Source organism: Ranitomeya imitator, chromosome 5, assembly GCF_032444005.1.
Source record: "Ranitomeya imitator isolate aRanImi1 chromosome 5, aRanImi1.pri, whole genome shotgun sequence".
Taxonomy (NCBI): domain Eukaryota; kingdom Metazoa; phylum Chordata; class Amphibia; order Anura; family Dendrobatidae; genus Ranitomeya; species Ranitomeya imitator.
Window position 1 is genome coordinate 197,061,760 of NC_091286.1, and position 17,063 is coordinate 197,078,822.

Below are 17,063 nucleotides of genomic sequence, written 5' to 3' on the forward strand. Positions count from 1 at the left end.
TCAGCGACGGGCACAGTCCGGAAGAAAATGGCCGCTCCTTCCTCCCCGCAGTCAGTGCCTGGCGCCTGCATACTCCCCTCCGGTCAGCGCTTACACAGGGTTAATGGCAGCGTTGACCGCGGTGTAACGCACTTGGATAACGCTGCTATTAACCCTATGTGACCAACTTTTTACTATTCATGCGGCCTATGCAGCATAAATAGTAAAAAGATCTAATGTTAAAAATAATTAAAAAAAATAGTTATATACTCACCCTCCGGTGGCCCCCCGGATCGAAGCGGTTACCGTTGCTCCTCGCGACGCCCCGGTGACCGCTCCATGCATTGCGGTCTCACGAGATGATGACGTGCGGTCTTGCGAGACCGCTACGTCATCATCTCGTGAGACCGCAATGTACTCTTCAGACCGCAGCGCACGAGGAGCGTCGGTAACCGCTTCGATCCGGGGGGCCACCAGAGGGTGAGTATATAACTATTTTTTATTTTAATTCTTTTTTTTAACAGGGATATGGTGCCCACATTGTTATAGACTGCGTGGGCTGTGCAATATACTACATGGGCTGCGCAATATACTACGTGGGCTGCGCAATATACTATGTGGGCTGCGCAATATACTACGTGGGCTGCACAATATACTACATGGGCTGCGCAATGTACACCGTGGGCTGCGCAATGTACAGCGTGGGCTGCGCTATACACTACGCATACATATTCTAGAATACCTGATGTGTTAGAATCGGGCCATCATCTAGTAGGTTTATAAACTACCCCGCTCAAATTTTATATCTGAGCAATGTGCAAGCAGGCAAAAAAATCACCCTTCTGTAACCCCAAAAAATCTACCAAAGGCACACAAGTCTGAGCTTGATACCCTCCTTTCATAATATGTGCAATGTGGCAAGCCCTTAACCCCCCCAAAAAACAAACCTAAACCTTGCAAACAATACCCTCCTTCAAACTTGAAATGCCTAAACCCCAGTTGAAAATCTAGTGTCCACATATTCTATTTTTAAAAATCCATTTTAAAAATTTAAAGGGAACCTGTCACCCCCAAAATCGAAGGTGATCTAAGCCCACCGGCATCAGGGGCTTAGCTACAGCATTCTGTAATGCTGTAGATGAGTCCCTGATGTATCCTGAAAGATGAGAAAAAGAGGTTAGATTATACTCACCTGGGCTGGCGGGCCGATCCGATGGGCGTCGTGGTCCGGTTCGGGGCCTCCCATCTTCATGCTGCGGCTCTGGCCTCTCTGACCTTTCCTGGCGCCTACACACTGCAGTACTTTGCTCTGCCCTCAACAGAAAAAAGTACGCCTGCGCCGGAGCCGCAGATGTCATCATAAGAAGATGGGAGGCCCCTGACCGGACCACGACACCCATTGGATCGCAGCGGGACCGCCCCTGGGTGAGTATAATCTAACCTCTTTTTCTCAATTTTCAGGATACATTGGGGGCTTATCTACATTACAGAATGCTGATGCCGGTGGATTTTGGGGGGTGACAGCTTCCCTTTAAATACTCAATTTCTGCTATCCACTTTTTCATACACCTTTTATTTAAACAAATATACCCTCAACCAACTCTGTATTGCATGTTGTGTTTTCCAGTTTTACATAAACCAAACTGTAAAATTTTCCTTGGTGAAATGATACTACGTACATTGTTAGGGGAAATTTTTATTTGACTTTTTTTTTTCTTTTTAATCTCAGGTAGGGGCTACACTGCTCTTTATTTTAAATACAAGTACATTAAATGCAAATTTTGTAACAAAAAATACACACACAAACACACCGCCATCACACACACACACGCAATACGCCACACAGATACACCGCCGAACTATGTTTAAAATACATGTAAAGTTATAAAAAAAAGCCTGGACACAGACACGCAGCACATACACACGCCACACTACTTTGTTGAAAGTACATGACAGTTTTAAAAAAGCTAAACAACCACGGCTGGAAACACACACATACACACACTTGCCGCACACACACACTGGCAGGACTCAAGCGGGCTTTCAGGACGCTGGCTGGCAGACCGCTGGCTGGTAGGTAGTCCTCTTGCTGGCAGGACTCTGGATGGATGGCTCGCTGGTAGTCCTCTGGCTGGCAGGACTCTGGATGGCTGGCTGGCAGAACTCTGGATGGCTTCTTGGTGGCTTCTTGCTGGCACATTGAGGAATGAAGCCACATGGCAGGTTTATATAGATTTGGGGCTGTATGGCCAATTGGCTACTAAATACAGATTTGGAGCATGCTCAGTGTAAAAAAACGGAATCAGACGCTGGATTCCGTCATTTGACGGACAGTGACGGATCCTCCGCCCATATGCTTCCATTCTAGCCAACGACGGACGCCACTGGATCCGTCACTGTCCGTCTTTTCGACGCAGACAAAAAGCGTTAGATTGTACGTCTTCTCCAGATGACGGATAAACAAATTCCAACGTTTTTTTCACAAAAAGATGGATTTTGACGGATAAACAAAAAGACGGAAGTGTGAAAAAGGCCTAAGGCCAGAGCGCCTCCATTCACAGTTATGGCTCACTCTACCTGGGTGATAGAAGCTTTCTGGTTTGTATGCCACCACGCATTTGCACTGCAACTCTCTACGGCTGCTACTTGGTCATCTATCCATACCTTCTTCTAGGTTTTACAGAGTACAAAGGTATGAATCTTTGCGTCTATGGATGCAAATCCTGTTAGAAAGATTCTAAAAGAGGCAGTCATTCAGATAGTGGCCTGAGTAATTAATTACTTTTCTTTGTTGCAACGTTCTTATTCCCCCATCCAAGATATTGCTTTGTGACATCCCATTTACCCCCCAAGAAAAGAGGATCTTTGATACTCGCCATAAAATCTTTCTTGTAGTCTTCATTGGGGAAGACAGCACTCTACGTTTGTTGGCCATATAGCCGTTAATTTGCATTGTTTCTTCTCATACTTGCTCTTTTCTTTCCTTTTTATTCTTGTGCTTCTGCTATCTCGCTAATTGAGTTGCTTGATTCTGGTATGAAAATGGAGGTGATTTAACCTTGAGGCCATGTGCACACGTTCAGGTTTTTTCGCGTTTTTTTCGCGTTTTTTCGTTCTAAAAACGCTATAAAAACTCATTAAAAATGCATACATTATGCATTCTATCATTTAGAATGCATTCTGCATGTTTTGTGCACATGGATGCGTTTTTTTCCGCGAAAAAAACGCATTGCGGTAAAAAAATGAGCGTGTTCATTATTTTTGCGGATTTTCTGCATTTTTCCTGCAATTCTATGCATTTGGGGAAAAAACGCACAAAAAACGCATCAGAAACGCGTCAAAATTGCGGTAAAATCGAGGTAAAAACGCATGCGGATTTCTGGCAGAAATTTCCGGTTTTTGTCAGGAAAATTTCTGCAGGAAATCCTGACGTGTGGACATACCCTTAATATTTTTTTTTATATTTTAAAACCTTTTTTTTTTTCATTTTTATTTTATTTTTTAACTTGCGATCGTTTGATCTCTTATACTGCAATACCAGGGGATTTCCGTAAATAGAGAAAGTGTTGTTCTACCATGCAGCTCTGCCTGTGGTTGAACTTTGCAAAAGAATAAAGATGGCAGGTACCTTCAGCTTGGAGTTCCTACACAATGTCAAATGAGTGCTAGCAGTGTCAGAATGTGTAGGAACACACCCCTTTCATAATGAGAATGGTAACGCCCAGTGGTTAGTTTATTCATAAATATTCAGGAGGAATATAGGGTGAATAGGTGTACCCCAGAATTTTCATATGAAATTCAAGTATTTACTAAAGCAGTAATCTTAGGAATGCTGAATGATTGTGGTTTTTTGTTTTAGATTTAAGTATGTATTTTAAATCTTTGCTTAGTTCATACAGGTTATGAACATTTTCATCCTGTAATTGAGGTCAGTCTTGTTTTTTTTTGTTTCTGAAAGGTTTTACAGTGTGCTGTTATGTGGCCCGCTCTTGAAGAGCTACATCTGTCTTCAAACAACATCACTCTTTTAGAAAGGTAAAGTCGTTACTTGAATGTATTATGGAAATTTACAAGAATGCAGGACTTCACACTATAATCCTTGCTTTGCGTTTGTGTTGCAGAATATTATTATGGCTTCCAACTGTTTAGGCTGATCACAATGTTATTTTGTGTGAAAAGGTTATTCCTAAAATCACAATATGGTCTTACAATAATGTATACATTAGAGTTGGTGCAAAATGATTTCCACATCCTATTTCATTGGACTCGACCATGGACAGTAACCGGTGCATGGGACAGAGAGTACTGCCTCTTGCCTGCTAACCTCTGTGTAGTTCTAGCTCAATCTCAGTCTCAGAAAGGGGTTATCCTTTTTCTTTACAATCGAAAGCTCTTGCCGTGTGCTGGTAACTAAGAATAGGGATGTATACAGGGAGATGAGGAGAAAGATATAATGCAACATTAGACTTCATATATTATTATTATTTATTGTTATAGCGCCATTTATTCCATGGCGCTTTACATGTGAGGAGGGGTATACATAATAAAAACAAGTACAATAATCTTAAACAATACAATTTCATAACTGGTACAGGAGGAGTGAGGACCATGCCCGCGAAGGCTCACAATCTACAAGGGAGAGGCTAAGAGGATGTACTGTAGAAGAGGGTTGTATACAGGGATCTGAGAGTAGAGAGATACTGTAGTATGGGTCTGTATTGAGGGGTTGAGCTGTGTTTGTTGACTACTGCTGAGAGACCAGTGATATGAAACTGTAAATGCCACTCTATTGATGCACATCACAGAGAATTATCTTCTGCCATATGCATCAATAGCATTTTCAGCTGTCATTTTCCTGATGCGATGGCAAAAGTGCCAGAAAGGATGCTTTTGCTATAATTTAACTTTAATTTTGCAAGTGTTTTTTTATTTATAATTTCAATAAGCTATTCCTAGCTAATGATGTATGTAAAGTACTGTGGAATATAATAGCTATTATATTCGCGAGACCGCTAAGTCATCTGGGTAATTTCGCGCAATGCATCTCTGGGAACGGAAGCTGGCGTCGGCCTCTCCGTTCGCGCGCATCGGTGGACAGCGAAAGGTTAGAATAGCACCATTTTTTTTTAATTATTATTTTTAACATATCTTTACCGCGTGATTCTGCCGTGTAACGCAGTCGGTTTAACAGACTGCTAAAACGCTATGTGGGTGGCAGGGAGCTGACTGGGAGGGGGGAGCATGGAAGGGGCACTGACTGCAGGGGAGTAGGGAGCGGCCATTTCGTGGCCGGACTGTGCCCGTCGGTGATTCAGCAACTTGGAATTTCTGTCACAGAAAGACAAAATGTCAGACAGACAAACAGATGGAAGGGCCCCTTAGACGAAATATATATATATATATATATATATATATATATATATATATATATATATATATATATATATATATATATATATATATATATATATATATAGTGACTGTTTTATAAGAAAACCGTGCCTGAGTGCGTTAATCCCGTGCCAAGTGAGTGTCCCCCAAGACACGTAGTAGGCGCCATGCTAATATATATATATATATATATATATATATATATATGTGTGTATATATATACAGTGGGGCAAAAAAGTATTTAGTCAGTCAGCAATAGTGCAAGTTCCACCACTTAAAAAGATGAGAGGCGTCTGTAATTTACATCATAGGTAGACCTCAACTATGGGAGACAAACTGAGAAAAAAAAAATCCAGAAAATCACATTGTCTGTTTTTTTTAACATTTTATTTGCATATTATGGTGGATAATAAGTATTTGGTCAGAAACAAAATTTCATCTCAATACTTTGTAATATATCCTTTGTTGGCAATGACAGAGGTCAAACGTTTTCTGTAAGTCTTCACAAGGTTGCCACACACTGTTGTTGGTATGTTGGCCCATTCCTCCATGCAGATCTCCTCTAGAGCAGTGATGTTTTTGGCTTTTCGCTTGGCAACACGGACTTTCAACTCCCTCCAAAGGTTTTCTATAGGGTTGAGATCTGGAGACTGGCTAGGCCACTCCAGGACCTTGAAATGCTTCTTATGAAGCCACTCCTTCGTTGCCCTGGCGGTGTGCTTTGGATCATTGTCATGTTGAAAGACCCAGCCACGTTTCATCTTCAATGCCCTTGCTGATGGAAGGAGGTTTGCACTCAAAATCTCACGATACATGGCCCCATTCATTCTTTCATGTACCCGGATCAGTCGTCCTGACCCCTTTGCAGAGAAACAGCCCCAAAGCATGATGTTTCCACCACCATGCTTTACAGGAGGTATGGTGTTTGATGGATGCAACTCAGTATTCTTTTTCCTCCAAACACGACAAGTTGTGTTTCTACCAAACAGTTCCAGTTTGGTTTCATCAGACCATAGGACATTCTCCCAAAACTCCTCTGGATCATCCAAATGCTCTCTAGCAAACTTCAGACGGGCCCGGACATGTACTGGCTTAAGCAGTGGGACACGTCTGGCACTGCAGGATCTGAGTCCATGGTGGCGTAGTGTGCTACTTATGGTAGGCCTTGTTACATTGGTCCCAGCTCTCTGCAGTTCATTCACTAGGTCCCCCCGCGTGGTTCTGGGATTTTTGCTCACCGTTCTTGTGATCATTCTGACCCCACGGGGTGGGATTTTGCGTGGAGCCCCAGATCGAGGGAGATTATCAGTGGTCTTGTATGTCTTCCATTTTCTAATTATTGCTCCCACTGTTGATTTCTTCACTCCAAGCTGGTTGGCTATTGCAGATTCAGTCTTCCCAGCCTGGTGCAGGGCTACAATTTTGTTTCTGGTGTCCTTTGACAGCTCTTTGGTCTTCACCATAGTGGAGTTTGGAGTCAGACTGTTTGAGGGTGTGCACAGGTGTCTTTTTATACTGATAACAAGTTTAAACAGGTGCCATTACTACAGGTAATGAGTGGAGGAAAGCGGAGACTCTTAAAGAAGAAGTTACAGGTCTGTGAGAGCCAGAAATCTTGATTGTTTGTTTCTGACCAAATACTTATTTTCCACCATAATATGCAAAAAAAAATGATAAAAAAACAGACAATGTGATTTTCTGGATTTTTTTTTCTCAGTTTGTCTCCCATAGTTGAGGTCTACCTATGATGTAAATTACAGACGCCTCTCATCTTCTTAAGTGGTGGAGCTTGCACTATTGCTGACTGACTAAATACTTTTTTGCCCCACTGTGTATATATATACATATATACATATATATATACATATATATATATATATATATATATATATATATATATATATATATATATATATATATATATATATATATATATATATATATATATTAGCATGGCGCCTACTACGTGTCTTGGGGGACACTCACTTGGCACGGGATTAACGCACTCAGGCATGGTTTTCTTATAAAACAGTCACTAGGTTTATTTCACATCAGCATAAACCACATCCTCAGAACTTGGTAACAGCTTGAACACCATCTGGACATATTCAACTTCACCACAGTTCGTCTCTGACCCCGGTCAGCATAAGACACGGACCTTGTCCGTTACCTGCTGGTGACCTTCACAGGTTCCTGGACACCTCTTGGCCTCAGAGGTGCCCCATCATTAAGTAGAAAATTGGCTCTGTCAGTAAGGGGTTAAATATTTGTGTCATGTTATCACGTACTGATGCATAGTCTGTAGATTGTTAGCATCTGCTACTTCATCACAGTAGTTCTAAATTACAATCCACAATACTTGTGTAAACTGAGCCTTTAGCTGACCATACATATTATTTTCAAATCACAAAAATAAGACCAAAAAGTAATAAGAATCAGTATAATTCACCCCTGGACGAAGCATTTCATTGCGAAACGCGCGTCGGGTGTGGTGGACGCCTGGATCCTCTCTGTCACCTCTGGTAATGATTACGTTTATATATGTTTATATACGTTAATATCTTATATACATGTCAATGTGATTGATTAGACTACACTGAACCCTCTTTCTTGGTCTTATTTGAGAGTATTTTCTCCTGTATGTTTAGACAATATGCACACATACTTTGACCCATTATATATAGGGGTGTGTTGTTTTCATGAGATAAGATTTTTTAATGTCATGTGTTGTACTATGCTAAAACAACAAATATTCATTACCTTACTTATACATATATTTATATTTTTGATTGCATATATGTGAGCTACCTCCAGGTGTGTCCACTTTTCTCTTCCTGTATTTGTGGTCCTCATCCTTGAATTATACTGATTCTTATTACTTTTTGGTCTTATTTTTGTGATTTGAAAATAAAAATATCTTTTATTCGGATTTGCTCTTTTGTGGAGCCTCTTTGTATAGGTGTATATATATTTCAATGGCTACCATTAGGATATATATTTAGGTGCTTTGACCATATATATTAGATTGATGCATCAATTTTGGCAGAACTGGCAAACCAGTAACTCATCTCCTATGACCGATATGAGGTTAGAGAAATATTGGGCAGTTGGATTTTTAACAAGTCTGACAACTTTGTTCCCTTTGGAAATAAACTGCCCTAGTACCCATAAAGATGACAGGAGTGCTTGGTTGAGCTAAGATTGCATGTGTATAAAGAGATCTGTAGAGAGATCTGTCAGATCGCAATTATCCAATGTTTATGGCCAGCTTAAGACTGGGATCTCATACAATTTTTTTCCCCTTCACCTATGACAGCACCATGAGAGAGGGTGTTCCTCCTAGGACAGGAAACGTGGATGCAAAAAAAGAAGCCTCTCACCTCTCCTCAGTAGTAAGTATCTTGTCCTAGGTGGAGAATCCTTTTTTTTCCCATGTGATTCCTGGAGAACACTTCAAGGATAGTTCTCCTCCCCAATGTGTGTTGCCTTCCCATGAGGATATTTTGGAGAGTGCCTCTTCCTCTACCTTTTGCCCCTGTTAAAAAGCTTCCATGGGTGGGGGTCAAGAAGGGTGTGGTAGGCATCCAACCAACGTGAAGGCTTTGATAGTGGAGAGGTGAAGATTCATCCTCCTTATCTAATAGTTAGAGCAGCTCGCTGCTCAGGTCAGAGGAAAAAAACCTCAGTGAACTGATTTTAGCCTCCTTACTCCTTAGAAGATGGTGGATGTTTTGTTGGAGAAGTTTCAGCGGACGCAGTCGGGCTAGCTGCCGTTCTACCTCCCAGATCAATTCTACCCATAGAGCCCTATGATAACATATTGGAAGGAAGATTATGCCTCGAAAGCTAGGTTGTGTGCAATTCCCTGTGAGGGAGGATATATTTTTGATTCCTTGCTGGATTAAATTTTGGCCAAGGCTGCTGATGATAAAAAAAAAAAAAAGTTTTCTTTAAGGCTATGTGCACACGTTGCAGAATTGCCGCAGAAATTTCTGCGGCAATTCTGCAACTCCTGCCACGGGAAATACTCTTGCAGAATTGGCATGCGTATCCCCCGCTAAACACTAGCGTTTTGCAAATGTAATTAGCATGCAGAATGCTAGCGTTTTCCAAGCGATCTGTAGCATCGCTTGAAAAACTGATTAACAGGTTGGTCACACTTGCCAAACATAGTGTTTGACAAGTGTGACCAACTTTTTACTATTGATGCTGCGTATGCAGCATCAATAGTAAAAAGATATAATGTTAAAAATAATTTAAAAAAATAAAGTCGTGATATTCTGACCTTCTGGTCTCCCCCGCAGCCTTCCCACTCCTCGTGATGCTCCCGTTCCCAGTAATGCCTTGCGGCAATGACCCCAGATGACGTAGCAGGAAGGCTGCTGGGGACGTCGGAAGGTTAGAATATCATGATTTTTATTTTAATTCTTTTTTTTTTTAACAAATATATGGGTCCCAGGGCCTGGATGAGAGTCTCCTCTCCTCCATTTTGGGTACCAACGGCACATGATCCGCTTAAGTAAGCAGATGCATTCCTATGTTTGCGGATTCCCCGCGATTCCACACAAAGAATAAACATGCTGCGTTTTTTTCCGGAATGCGATTCCGCAGCATGTGCACAAAAAAATGCGGAATGCATTCAAAATGATGGGATACTTATGCAAACTTTTTTTTTTTTAGCATTTTTCAGGCGGAAAACAGCCGAAAAAACGCTAAAAATCCTGAACGTGTGCACATAACCTCAGTAGGTCCTTTTAAGAGGATAAAAGTTTTAGAATAGAAGCCCTAGGTAGAATGAACAAAAGTGGAAATTTTAGAGTGGGAAGAATAAAAATGTATTTTTGGAAACCCATCTTCAAAGTCAACTAAGAAGGGAGACCGACAATGATTAGTGTTGAGCATTCCGATACCGCAAGTATCGGGTATCGGCCGATACTTGCGGTATCGGAATTCCGATACCGAATTCCGATACTTCCCGCGTATCGGATACCGGAATCGGAAGTTCCCAGAATTCAAACTGCACGCAGCAGCCAATGAGGAATGAATGGAAGTGTGGGCACATCCTGTTTAGCATGGTGGGTATGTAAGTACTGGCAAGGCTGTGATTGGCTGCTGAAATGATGTCACTCTGCACTATAAAAAACGCTGCCGCCATTTTGCGCTCACTCTGCTGTGATTTCAGTTAGGGACAGGACGCTGTGTTCTAACTGAGGGCCAGTTGAGATAGCTAATTGCTTTATTTTGCTTTCCCAAGGCTAATTTAGAAAAACGCTGTGTGTTGTTCACTGTTCACTTTGCTCTTGCCTTGCAGCGCTGTTTTAACAGCGTTCTGCAAGGTCTCTGTGTGTTTGTGTGTGTGTGCAGCTCACTCTGTAGTCTGTGTGCAGCCATATACCCGGTTGTATTCAGCTCAGGGGGGGTTCACACTGCCTCACACAGTTCTATCCATTGTCCTTTTTTGCTCATAGTGCAGCCTGCTGCACATTTTTTCTAATATTTCCTATTAGTGTTTTTCCACCCGTCTCCAGCTAAATTGTGGAAAAACACTACATAGGATAACCTAGAGGGGGGTTTTTGGGCCTTGCAGCGCCGTTTACGGCTGTCAGCACGGTCTCCGTGTGAGCGCAGCTCACCCTGTAGTCTGTGTGCAGCCACAGCCGGTTGGATTCAGCTCAGGGTGCGTTACTGCCTCATACCTTGAAAAAAATTTTCCTTTTTTTCAAATAGTGCAGCCTGGTGAAAATTTTTCCAAAAATTTCCTATTAGTGTCTTTCCACCCGTCTCCAGCTAAATAGTGGAAAAACACTACATAGGATAACCTAGAGGATGGTTTTTGGGCCTTGCAGCGCCGTTTACGGCTGTCTGCACGGTCCCCGTGTGAGTTAAACTCGCTCTGTAGTCCAATCTGCAGAAGAAAAAAAAAGTAAAGTTCACCAAACACCACTTAACACTTGTGTAGGCCACATTTTATAAATAATAAAGTCTAGTCCACACTTTACAACATTAGTGTTTCTTACACCTGTTAGGAGGAGCATTTCAGGAATAAGCACACTAAGGCCTTAGTACTTTTCTGCTTATCTTTATCTGTCAACCAAGATGAAGAGGGCAGGGAGTAAGGCACGTGGGCGTGGGGGCGGAGCAGGGAGAGGACGTGGTGATTCTGTGCCTGCTGCGGGAACCGGTGACTCATCATCACTCAGTTTCAGCAGGGAACAGTCCTTCATGCACAGCTTTGTCGGAGAGCACCGTGCACCGCTGCTGCGTAAAGATCAAATTGAAGCCGTTGTCGGATGGATGGCAGCTAACGCATCGGCATCGACTTCAATTAGTGCCACATCCTCTCAGGCACAGACCACTGGAGAGCAGCCATTTGTCTCTTCACCACCTGCCAAATTGGCCAGGCAGTCAGAGAGCCCAGGACAGGAGCCGTCTCTACTTCTGTTCTCTTAATCTCTTGGCTTGGAAACAGGGGGCCAGCCAAGCAGCATTGGAGAAATGGAAGAAGAGGCAGTGTGCAGTGATGCCCAACAGCTTTGTCTCTCTGACTCTGAAGAGGCGGGTGGGCCAGTGCCTCCGGTTACCACAGCGCAGTACGCATCTGATGATGAAACTCAGGTGCCGCTTTCTGGTGCGTACTGTGCTGCTGAGACTACCCAAGAGGAGCAGTTGGTGGCAGAGAGTAGTGGAGATGATGAGGTCGTTGACCCATCGTGGCGTGAGGAACAGGAAGGTGGTGGGAGCAGCTCTGAGGAAGAGATTCCCCTTACGGGCCAAAGAGGGAGAGGGAGGGGGAAGACTGCGGAGCCTGTAGCCTCCACTTTGGCACCCGTTAGGAGCCTGTCTCTTTCAAAAGCCAAAAAGGGCGCTCCCAAGACTTGCAGTGCCTGGTCCTTTTTTGACACAGTTGCAGATGACATTTGTTTTGTCAAATGCAAGCTGTGTCATCAGAAAGTCAAAAGAGGTAAAAGTGTCAGCAACCTCAATACCACAAATATGTGGAAACATGTGCGGACCAGGCACGCGGTGGAGTTACAAAAACACACTGAAGACGTAGGCCAACCAGCAGCGGCAGCTACCATCTCTTCAGCTCGTGTTGCTTCTTCCTCCAGCTCACGCACAGCTGGTTTGGCTTTCTCCCAGGATCGCCATGGAAGAACCTCTGGCACTGTTGTCCAGAGACCTAGTGTAATTCCACCCACAGCACCACATTCCCAGTCATCCTCACACTCCCAGTCTACTCTACAGCCATCAGTAGTACAGGCATGGGAGAAAAGGCGGGCATTCTCGGCCAACCACCACCGAGCACAGGCTCTGAATGCAGGCATTGCCAAACTTTTGTCCCTGGAAATGCTCTCATTCAGGCTGGTGGAGACTGACAGCTTCCGTGACTTGATGGCATTGGCAGTCCCACAGTACAAGGTGCCCAGCCGCTTTTACTTCAGCAGGCAAGCTGTCCCTGCCCTGCACAAGCATGTTGAGGGACACATAAAACACGTGCTACTGAACGCCGTCAGTAGCAAGGTCCACCTCACCACCGATGCGTGGACCAGTCAACATGGACAGGGGCGATACATTTCCCTCACTGCCCATTGGGTTAATGTTGTTGAGCCAGGTACAGATCGTGCGAGTGGCGCAGGACGTGTCCTGCCCACTCCAAGGATTGCAGGAATCCAGTCTGTACGCATTGACTCCTCCTCATGCACAAGTTCCTCAGAATCATCGCTGCAGGAGCCGTCACAGTCCACCTCCACATGGACCCGTGAACGTTTACCTATGACCGACATGAGCACAGCCGTGGCCAAACGTCAACAGGCCGTCTTGAAACTAGTTTCATTGGGGAATCGAAGCCACACAGCGCAGGAGCTCTGGAATGCCATCAAGCAGGAGAGCGATGTGTGGTTAGTGCCAGCGAATCTCCAGCCAGGCATGGTAGTGTGTGACAATGGCCGAAATCTGGTGGCAGCTTTGGCCATTGGCAACCTCACTCACATCCCATGTCTGGCACATGTGCTCAATTTGGTTGTGCAGAGTTTTCTGAGGTACTATCCGGATCTTGATGCACTGCTGCACAAGGTTCGCCTAGAGTGTGCTCACTTGCGGCGTTCCAGCTTGGCAAGATCCCGCATTGCTGCTCTGCAGCGCCGATTCCGCCTTCCGGAACACCGCATCATATGTGACCTACCTACCAGGTGGAATTCCACGTTACATATGTTGGAGCGGTTGTGTGAGCAGCAGCAAGCAGTAATGGAGTACCAGCTGCATCAGGTGCTAAAAAGTCGCAGTCAGCGCCGATCAGACTTGACAACCACAGAGTGGGCCACTATGAAGGACGTCTGCCAGGTTTTGCGTCCTTTCGATTATTCCACGCGGATGGCAAGTGCAGATGATGCACTAGTCAGCATGACTGTCCCCCTTATCTGCCTGCTTCAGCAAACTTTGCAAGCGTTAAAGGATGATGTTGTGGAAGAGGTGGAGGATGAGGAGTCACCTTTTCCATCAGCTTCTGGAGAGTCAGCGCCACGTGGTTCCTCACAAAGGGGTACGCACGGGCCACTTTGTGAGGAGGATGAGGAGGAGTCAATGGAGGAGGAAGAGCTCCGTCCAGAGGAGGGAGTGACACAATTGTCCAGTGGTCAGTGTGTACAGCGAGGGTGGGGTGATGACAAGCGGGCAGATATCATGTCTCAAGCAGGGGACAGCGTTTCTGGGCCAGTTGGCAGTCTGCAGCACATGGTGGATTTCATGCTGCAGTGCCTGAGAAACGACCGCCGCATCGACCACATTCTCAACATGCCTGATTATTGGGTGTTCACCCTCCTCGATCCTCGCTACCGGGACAACGTCCAAAACCTCATCCCAGCGTTGACCCGGGAGCGTAAAATGCGGGAGTACCACGACACACTGGTGAATTCCATCATCTTCTCCAGTCCAACTGAGAGGAGTGCTGCTAGTGCTTTACAAAGCAGCTCAGTGCATCGAGGCAGTGGAGGAGGAGGCTCTGCACAAAGAGGGAGCAGAAGCAGTGCCTCTGCCGAAGGCAAGCCCAGTATGGCACAACTGTGGAAAACTTTTGTGTGCCCGCCCCAAATGTCTACACCATCACCGGCGGCTCCAGTCAGCAGGAGGCAAGGGTTCCGTCAGATGGTGACAGACTACATGGCTTGCCCTCTTACTGTACTCCCAGACGGCTCTTCCCCGTTCAAGTTTTGGGTCTCTAAGCTGGATACATGGCCAGAGCTAAGCCAGTATGCATTGGAGGTGCTGGCTTGCTCTGCAGCTAGTGTCTTATCGGAACGTGTCTTTAGTGCCGCAGGTGGTGTACTAACAGACCGTCGCATGCGACTATCCTCCGATAACGTTGACCGGCTTACTTTCCTGAAAATGAACCAGGTCTGGATCTCGCATGAATTTGCCACTCCTCTGCCTGATTAAGTAATTGGGTGTAATCCAGGTCTCCTGATGTGTTCATCTTTCTACCACCTGAACTGCTATTCCTGGGCTCCAACACCGCCAGTTGTGGCTCAGAAGTGCAGGCTGCACAGTCAAAACATACAACCCAGTGTTATTGGGTTTCAGTAACGTCAGCTGATCCCCAGCTGTGTAGCCGGCAATGTGTCCTGCGACCGCCACGCTGGCACAACAACCTAAATGTAAGGGAACCTGCCCCCCACCCCCCCGGCGTTTGTTACTGAAAGAGCCATCTTGTGCAGCAGTAATGTTGCACAAGGAAAAGGTAGCTCTTTTAGTTTAGCTCCTTGCACTCGCAGAACTTAACACTTATAAAATGTGTTCACTGATACCGTTATACCGTCCCGGAGCTGGGACTTTCCTTCGTAATGTGACGCAGCACAGCCGTCATTCCTACCCCCTTGGTGCCATGCGCTGCCTCCTCAGCGTTGTTTTAAGCTGTCACGGAGCCTGCGCTGTTCTGTTATCCCTTGGGCATGCCCTATTTGCGCTGCCTGTCTTCTGACATAATTTGGTGTCAGGCTGGCTGCGCCTGTGCGGCCGCGCTGCCCGAGATCCCGCCTCGCAGTGTCTTCTGATTGAATCACACTGCGGGCCTGGGATCCATGGGCATGCGCAGTGCATATCTTCCCCTCGGGCTCTCGCTCATCTCCCTCCGCCTTCTTTAGACTGTGCGCCGTCAGCTGATCCCTAATAGCATGCCACGGCCGTGACACCGCACAGTCTGAAGAAGAGGGAAGGAGGGGAGTGAGAGGCGAGGATATGCACTGTGCATGCCCATGGATCCAAGGCCCGCAGTGGGATTACGTTAGACAACACTGCGAGGTGGGACCTGGAGCAGCGTGGACGCACAGGCACTGACAGCCTGACACCAAATTATGTCAGAAGACAGTCAGCGCTAATTGGGCATGGCCAAGGGATAACAGAACAGCGCAGGCTCCAAGACAGCTTAAAACAACGCTGAGGAGGCAGCGCACGGCACCAAGGGGATAGGAATGACAGCTGTGCTGTGTCCCATTACGAAGGAAATTCGCACCTCCGTGACGGTTTAACGGTATAAGGGGACACATTTTTAGTGTTTACTTCTGTGTTTGCAAGGAGCATAATTAAAAGAGCAACCTTTTCCTTTTGCATCCTTAGTGCTGCACAAGATGGCTCTTTCAGCTACAAACGTCTTGGGGGGGGGGGGGGGGGGGTGTTAAAGGTTCCCTTTCAACTTGCTCCAATCAGGCTTCGGCCTACACTCTGTTCCTCTGCTCCTCCTGCTGTCCCTGGGCTCTAACACCGCCAGTTGGTGCCTGGAAGTGCTGTCTGCACAGTCAACAGTCGCTCCTCTGTTATTGGGGTTCAGTAACGTCAGCTGATCCCCAGCTGTGTGTGCGGCAATACCTCCAATCTGCTCCTCCTGCTGTCCCTGGGCTCTAACACCGCCAGTTGGTGCCTGGAAGTGCTGTCTGCACAGTCAACAGTCGCTCCTCTGTTATTGGGGTTCAGTAACGTCAGCTGATCCCCAGCTGTGTGTGCGGCAATACCTCCAATCTGCTCCTCCTGCTGTCCCTGGGCTCTAACACCGCCAGTTGGTGCCTGGAAGTTCTGTCTGCGTAGTCAACAGTCGCTCCTCTGTTATTGGGGTTCAGTAACGTCAGCTGATCCCCAGCTGTGTATCCGGCAATGTGTCATGCGACCGCCACGCTGGCACAACAAAAATGTAAGGGAACCTGTCCCCTTCCCCCCTAGGCGTTTGTTACTGAAAGAGCCACCTTGTGCAGCACTAATACTGCACAAGGAAAAGGTCGCTCTTGAAATTATGCTCCTTGGAAACGCTGAACTACACACTCATGTAATGTGTCCCCTCACACCGTCCAACCGTCCCGGAGGTGGGACTTTCCTTTGTAATGTGACGCAGCACAGCCGTCATTCCTACCCCCTTGGCTCCGTGCGCTGCCTCCTTAACGTTGTTTGATTCCGTCATGGACCCTGCGCTGTTATGTTATCCCTTGGCCATGAACAGTTTGCGCTGCCCGTCCTCTGACATCATTTGTTGTCGTCCTGGCTGCGCCTGTGCGTCCACGCTGCCCGAAATGCCACCTCGCAGTGTCGTCTAATGTGATCCCACAGTGGGCCTGGTATCCATGGCCATGCGCAGTGCGTATACTAGCCTCTCACTCCCTTTCTTCACGCTTCTTCAGACTAGGCGGCGTCAGCTGATCCCTAATAGCATGCCA

At 45.8% G+C, this 17,063-nt stretch overlaps 1 protein-coding gene across 8 annotated transcripts in view; it reads left to right on the forward strand.

The window, feature by feature from the left end:
- The window catches only part of TBCE (tubulin folding cofactor E), a 359,490-nt gene that overhangs the window by 147,268 nt on the left and 195,159 nt on the right, over positions 1-17,063 (forward strand). For all 8 annotated transcript variants that reach the window (XR_011321965.1, XR_011321966.1, XR_011321967.1 and 5 more), the window contains one exon: positions 3,938-4,014. Coding sequence is in view for 4 of the 8 variants with exons in the window: in XM_069769489.1 (XP_069625590.1) it covers positions 3,938-4,014 (77 nt within the window). In the remaining 4 variants the exon portion in view is untranslated. The remainder of the gene's footprint in view (positions 1-3,937; positions 4,015-17,063) is intronic.